This window comes from Anastrepha obliqua, chromosome 1, assembly GCF_027943255.1.
Source record: "Anastrepha obliqua isolate idAnaObli1 chromosome 1, idAnaObli1_1.0, whole genome shotgun sequence".
NCBI lineage: Eukaryota > Metazoa > Arthropoda > Insecta > Diptera > Tephritidae > Anastrepha > Anastrepha obliqua.
Window position 1 is genome coordinate 167,451,870 of NC_072892.1, and position 7,468 is coordinate 167,459,337.

At 37.2% G+C, this 7,468-nt stretch overlaps 2 protein-coding genes across 2 annotated transcripts; one reads left to right on the top strand and one right to left on the bottom strand.

Moving 5' to 3' along the window:
- Window positions 1-4,319: 4,319 nt before the first annotated feature.
- On the top strand, window positions 4,320-6,205 carry LOC129240398 (uncharacterized protein F21D5.5). The gene is made up of 2 exons (XM_054876169.1): window positions 4,320-5,608; window positions 5,707-6,205. The coding sequence occupies exons 1-2, from the start codon at window positions 4,435-4,437 to the stop codon at window positions 6,147-6,149; spliced, it is 1,617 nt and encodes a 538-aa protein (XP_054732144.1). The 5' UTR covers window positions 4,320-4,434; the 3' UTR covers window positions 6,150-6,205.
- Window positions 6,096-7,014, bottom strand: LOC129240408 (ADP-ribosylation factor-like protein 2). Its single transcript, XM_054876181.1, has 3 exons — window positions 6,834-7,014; window positions 6,410-6,764; window positions 6,096-6,349 (listed from the first exon to the last, which is right to left on the bottom strand). Exons 1-3 carry the CDS (start codon window positions 6,896-6,898, stop codon window positions 6,215-6,217), a joined length of 555 nt encoding a protein of 184 aa, XP_054732156.1. The 5' UTR covers window positions 6,899-7,014; the 3' UTR covers window positions 6,096-6,214.
- Window positions 7,015-7,468: the final 454 nt, after the last annotated feature.

The following is a 7,468-nucleotide window of genomic DNA, read 5'->3' on the forward strand; positions in this document are numbered from 1 at the left end:
GGCGGGCATGTGAAAAGGTGATTAGTACCGTGCGTGGTGCCTTCACATGCTGGACATATGTTTGAAGTGTCGAGGTCAATTCGGGGTAAGTAGGAGTTTAACCTGCTACAGTATCCAGAACGTAATTCTGCCGAAGTTACGCATGTCTCTCGGGGTAGCTAGAGCTCTTCATCTGCTGTGGGCGGTGGTTGGACTTGGACTATGCCATTCGGGGTTCAGGAGATTAAAAAGGTATTAAGTGTCTCCCGATGAATAAAGTGTACTGCCCGGTCCAGTAGTTTTCGGTCCTATGGTAGTCGTAGACAGTGGGTGCGACCATAACTTCAAGATCGAGACGCACACTCATTTTTTAGGACAAGTCTAGATTAAGCCTAGCTTTTTCAAGCTTTTTTGAAAATATAAGAGTGCATTTGAATTGACTCAGTTAATTTAAATTCCATTTATTTTCTGTATTGAATTTAATATAATATAATAGGAAATGCATCCGGTAAAAATTGTTCTTCTTGAAACAGTTAGCATTTTCGCCGCAGTTGTAGAACAGCAAAAGTAGAAAGTTGCCAGTTTTTATGCATTCCGGCTTGGCGAACGGCACGTTTGTGGCGCTTTCGACTCAAATACACATAATCTATTTTGCTGTCAGTCCAATTCGTTCTCGCAACTGGTGCACCGGATCCATTGTGACAGCCCTAGTACATAAACAAATATGAAGTTGCGCACACCACAACAACTTGGTCAAGGCAAATCTATTCAAAGTGAAAACATTCGAACAACAAAAACATTTTTTTTAAATTAGAACATAATAGAAGAATGGAATGAATGACAAATAGATAAAATTAGTGCATTCATAACACAGCAACTACTTTCCGTTATTCCGTTTCACTGACATTTCAAAATTAAGGGCAAGTTGAAGAACAATAAATCAACTACTCTAATCCCACCATCTTACGTCTCGAACTTACTCGACGCCGAGTAAATAGCCTGCCAACACACAAATACCTACCACAATACCCATATAAAAATGTAATTTTCAGAAAACCATAGGGTTATCAAGTTTATGTAAAATATGTTATTCTAAATTTTATAAAAATTACTTTGGTGGTGGCACTAGATCAACAATAACGCTCTGTACTTTTGAATATCAAAGCAAAGTATTGGGAAACTACAAAACAAATAATGAATTCGTCTGCTTCATTATGAGCTGACAGCCACATGGACACGGTGAAAGAAAATAAAAACAAATCCGCTGATCTACCAACACTGGCTTTAATAGATACGTCTTGGAAACGTATGTCAACAGCTGCGAGATTTTTTCGTCATGCTTAAAAATATATACACATAGTAGAAAAAGTCTGCGTTCACCTATGCAAATATTCTTTGCATTAGAAAAAGTTCAAAACAATAAATATTTCAGAAATTTTGAAGTGAAAACTTCTTTAGAAACGTTGGGAGTGATTTGAGACTCGATGAAACGAAAAAGCGACACTACGAAGCGTTATATGTTGATATACGTATATGTGTGTGGCTGCGTACTGCTGAGCCACGCTAGTATAGTGAGTATTGTAGTATGTATACTACACTGCCTATTACTTGCTTTGGTGTTTAGTTCAAGCGTCATACGTATGTATGTTTGTATGTATGCTAGTACGTATGTGTGCGCGCCTGCGTATTACGGAGCCACGGTGAGCGAGAAGGCATTATGTATACCTACACTACACTACCTAATACTTGCTTAGACCAAGCGTCCTACGAATGTTTGTGTGTATGTTAGTACGTCTGTGTAATATACGCGTTACGACGCTCATAATAGCAACCGCGTGTGCTGTATTGCGTCCGTATTTTTATATTCGGAAATATTTTCATTTTTAAATATTTACCGCAATTGCAGGCGGTGTTGCAATATACCACAATCAAAATGACGGTGCTCGTATTGTAACTCCACAGATAGATCTGAATGCACAGCAACTAGAATCACTGTCGGTTCAGCTCTCTAAAGTGGGAGAAATATATGCATGCGAAACCAGATTGAGCAATGGAAAAACAGTTTTAATTGTGGCAATTTATATTTCACCGAATCAATCAATAAATAGCATCACGGAATTCATTCACGAAAATTTAATAAAGTATACACCAGAAGTATTGCGAATACTTAGAAAAGATTAGGATAAAGTTCCAATGATTTTAAGTGGCGATTTTAACGTAAATTTTGCATTGGACACAGCGGTTCCTTTAATTGACGTTCTCAATACAACATTCAATTTAAAAATGTGTAACAATCGCACTGAATCGACAACACGATCAAAAACAACAATTGACGCGGTATTTCAAAGATATGTTGACAACATCGAAACCAAAGCATTTGTATCATATTTTAGCTATCATAAGCCACTCGTATGATTTGTTGAAATTGAAAACATTGAGGATGAATAATAATAAAATGAAGAAAATAAAATATGAACTTTATAGCAATATTATAATGAACCTATAATTATCCCGCTCCTAATGCTGCCTTCGTCTCATTCTCTCTCAGTTTGTTTTACGGAAGGTTTCACTTCTATCGCGTCTAACCGTTAGACTGGTATTATTTTTTAATGAGTTTTATTTAGTTCACTTAAACGTAACTATCACACATATTTCGCTACCAATAACAAAATCACATTTAAAATGAGATCACATAAAATTAAAAAGGCCATTCAAACTAAACGGAAAAAGCTTGCGTTCACTTCAATAATAATAAAATAAAAGGTTTAAGATCATAGAAATGTTTTAAAATGAATAGCTAGTTGGATATCCACGCCTTTTTATGACTTCTAGAAGGCGTCTTTATGGCTTTTATGGCTTCCCATTCCTCTTTAAGCGCGTTCTTAAGCATTTCCTTGCTAGTTATTGCACACTCTCGTATTTTTTTTCTAGAACGTCCCATAAGTGCTCAATGGAGTTAAGGTCAGTTGATTGTGGGGGTGTGCGAAGTTGTTTTAGAACATTATACAACAACCACAACCTAACAATCTCTGCTGTGTGTTTCGGGTCGTTGTCCTGTTAGAAAACAAATCTTTCACCGAGTCCCAGTTAGATTGCACTTTCTCTTAAATTCGTTTTTAAAATATCGAGATAATCTTGTCTGTTCATTATCGACTCAATAAACTGTATATTTCCAACGCCCGAACTAGCCATACACCCCCATATCATGGCACCTCCTCCCCCATGCTTTACCGTAGGTACCAGATTTTGCTTTCCAAGTGCCGTTCCGTTTTTCCTCCACATAATTTTACGACCTTTTATCCCGAAAATGCAAAACTTGCTCTCATGTGAAAAAATCACACTATTTCAAAACTCAGGTGGCTTGTTTACGTATTCCTTGGCGAAAGCCATCCGCTTAAGTCGATTTACTCGTGATATGAAGGGTTTTTTTCGGGCCACTCTGCCGTAAAATCTGATTCTTTTTAGAATTTGTCTTACTGTATCTGGATGTACTTTCTTTTGGTATTTTACTTCTATGTCTTTTGAAATTTGGCTTGCTGTTAGTCGTGGATTAGACTTCACAAGAATAGTTATGTTACGTTCTTCTCTTTCCGTCAGTTTTTTTGGACGCCCAGAACGAGGTTTAGACTCCAAACAATTCGTTTGCTTGAAGTTGTTTATCACTTTTTGGACCGAGGAGTATTGCCTCCCAACAATTTACTATTTTGCCACAAACTTACAATGATTTTCCTTTCACCAATATCTATTTCTTTTCGTCTTTGATCCATAGTAACAAAAAATGTATTTCTAATATCAATTTTTCCCTCTTCAGATTTGTTCCTAACCGCGTCAACTACATGAATGATTTAAAGTTAAATTTAACGTAATTGCCATGCAAATAATCGTCACTATTCGAAATGAACGCACACTTTTTCTGCTCAGCCTATTTAAGTAACTGTACTGCAATCCCGTTATCTGAACACGACGCAGCTCAAACTCCAAAAAATTTTGTTCATACCCTCTACGAATAATTTTCTTTGAAATAAGTGAAAAGAAATAACTGAGAGTTTTAAGATAAACACGTTAAATTATTTTAATACTTTATGTGGGGTGGGTGGGTGAACGCAGACTTTTTCTACCATGTGTATACTCAACAATTCCTAACATTGTATCTCTCTTTTTTGGAAACTTTTGTTACACCCATTTCAGGAACAATATATCGCCGATCATGATCTCCGATAAAATGTTCTGTCGATAGTAAAGTTCTGTACCACTTAAAAAAAAAAAGAAATCGGTCCACCCTAATTTTGGTTTGTTTATGTTGTACGGTTCAATTAAATCATAGATGACAATTAAATAAGAGACGATTGGCAATTCAGAGCGACTAACTATTTACTATTTTTACTTTTCCAGCATATTTTAATTTATACGTAGTATTTTTGTTTGAGATAAGTCAAAACGCGACTAAGAATATTAATGTCCCTTGTAAAGACCTTCAATCAATCTTTAGCCGGCAAAGGAGGATCAAGATCTCCGAAACGATCATGTGTCCTGCAACCTATGGAGTCTGATTACAACGCGATAGATTTATGTGCCGGCAAAAATATGGTAGGACGCACGCGAGAGACTGGCATAAGAGATGTGCGGTGCTCCAAGCGGCAGTTGGAATTAGACGTGGACATGCAAAACACATGCGCGAAATTGCGTGTAATCGGCATAAATCCATGCAGCGTTAATGGTTTGATGGTCATGCAAAATACTGAGTGCCAGGTGGAACACGGTGATATTATTGAACTGGTATATGGAAAGCATCAATTCGAGTTACAATTCAAACCACAGCCACCTACGGAACTGAAAGCAAAACAGGAAAATGAACCGAAAATGCAATATAAGACGGATGAGTTAATGGCGCAAACTAAAAGTGGTGGGAAACGTTCAGGCCAATGGGAATCGGTTCAAAACGGCGCTATGATGGTGTACACAGATGCAAATGTGAAGGCATTAAGCAAAGTGGCTGGCTATGATATTGACGGTACAATTATTACTACAAAATCGGGCAATGTTTTTCCAAAACACGCTGATGATTGGCAGATTCTCTACCCTGAAGTACCAAAAAAACTGAAATTATTGCACGAGAGTGGCTACAAGATTTGCTTTTTCACCAATCAAGGTGGTATTGGCAGCGGAAAAGTAAAGTTGGATGATTTCAAGCGGAAAATAAAAGAAATACTTACAAAATTAGGTGTACCTGTGCAGGTATTTGTCGCCATCGAAGAGGGTATCTATAGAAAACCGTTAATTGGCATGTGGCAGTACTTGATTGAAAATGGGAATGACAAAATTGAAATAGATTTGGCCAAAAGTTTTTATGTAGGGGACGCTGCAGGACGCCCAGAAAGTGGCGCTGGCAAAAACAAACGTAGAAAAGACCATTCTTTAGCAGACCGTCGATTCGCGGCGAATATAGGAATATCTTTTTATACGCCTGAAGAGCACTTCCTAGCTAAGCCCACAGAGCAGTGGATTAAACCCGATTATGAGCCAATTGAAGTTGTTAATAACACACATATACCGTTACTGGAGCCAGAAAACATGAAACTAAAGGCAGATGGCTGCGAAATGATCATCATGATGGGGTTGCCTGGCTCAGGTGAGTTTTAAAAAAAGGCACATATTTTACATTTCATTCACTTCTGCGCTTCTGTACCTATATGCAACTTGAGCTGTATTTAAATCTAACTTTTTCAGGGAAAAGTTTCTTTTGTCGGGAATATTTGGAACAACATGGCTATACGATTGCCAACGCGGATGTACTTGGAAGCACTCAAGCTTGCCTTAAAGTTTGCGAAAAAGCATTGGCAGCTGGAAAATCGTGTGTTGTTGACAATACAAATGTTGATGTCGAGTCGCGTAAGAAGTTTATAAACCTTGCTAAGCAGCATAAGGTGCCATGTCGCTGTTTCGTTATGAATGCTTCGGTAGAACAAGTGAAACACAACATAAAATATAGGCAGTTAACAGATAAAACGCACTCAAAGATAAATGATATGGTTTTTAATATGATGAAGAAAAAGTACACACCTCCAACAGAGGGCGAAGGTTTCACACACACCGTCAAAGTGAATTTAAAGCCGAAATTTAAAAGTGCAGCGGAAGAACAACTATATAAATTATATTTGTTAGAAAAATAAGTTCGAGATTATAGAAAGCCTAATAATACAAAGTAATTGAAACTTGCTTTAACAAAGTGTGAGTATTAATCTAATGTAAATATGCGCTTTGCTATATCGTCTATAAGCCAATCCATAGCGCCTAACAATTTTTCTCCAGTCACGGCACTCACGCCCACAACCAGCCAATGATGTGTTGTTATATCGTCCAGTTGGAGAATCTGAAAAAATAGAGCACTAATAAATTTACAGTCAATTTATAGGTGCGCATATAGATTTACGTCTTTTATATCGTTAGCGCTGAGCGCACCAGGCAAATCCTGTTTATTAGCTAGTACCAGCAGTGTAGCGCCGGCAAGTCGTTCCTCTTGCAATAGAACTCTAAGTTCCTGTTTACATGACTCAAGACGCATGCGGTCTGCACTGTCCACCACCCAGACTAGACCGTCAGTTGATTCGAAGTAATTACGCCAATAAGAACGTAGTGACTTTTGGCCACCCACATCCCACAGGTTCAGCATGTATCCATTATGCTCTAGTGTTTTTATATTAAACCCCAATGTAGGCGAAATTGTATCTATTGACTCGCCATTAAATCTTTTCAATATTGTTGTTTTGCCGGCATTATCCAATCCACTAGAGGGAAATGTGGAGGAGAGGGAATTAGGTATGAATCATAATATTTTACTATTCAATTTTACATACAGAAGCAATATCCGCATCTCCTTTTCTTTTTGACGCATTTTCTTTAAAACTGAAAGGAATCCCATTTTACGTTTCTTAAATGCTTTGTGATTTACTATTTTTTGACAATTTGATTTTTCATATGCATTCGCAACGTTTTGTTTACTACACGACAACAATTATTTTGGTCACAATAATAGGAATGGGAAATTATCGATTAATTGACAAAATTAGGAGTGTACCAGCGAAGGCGAATTCACTAGTAGATTCGCCTTAGTATAAAACAGTGATGAGAAAAGTCGGTACAGATGTATTTTTTTCGGGCCTTTTTTAATAGGTTAGGGGTAGTCAGAGGCTCGAAAAAATTATCATATTCAATATTTTTTTTTTGCCAGTCAATTGCTTTGTTTTACAAAAATGAATACGTAGCACTAATGCATCATGTTTCGACTTTACTAAACTTAAAAAAAAAAATGATTGTAAAAGTTATTGCTGTTTTTGTGGAGCCCGTTTCTCAAGAAGTCCCTTGCGGTGATTATCATAACTCCTTGGAGATTGATCTAAAATCAATCGGACAAGAGAAGTTAATGGAAGCTTTTTTTCAACATTAACAATATGGCGGCCTCAGGAAATATTTTTCAGATTTCCGAGAAAAA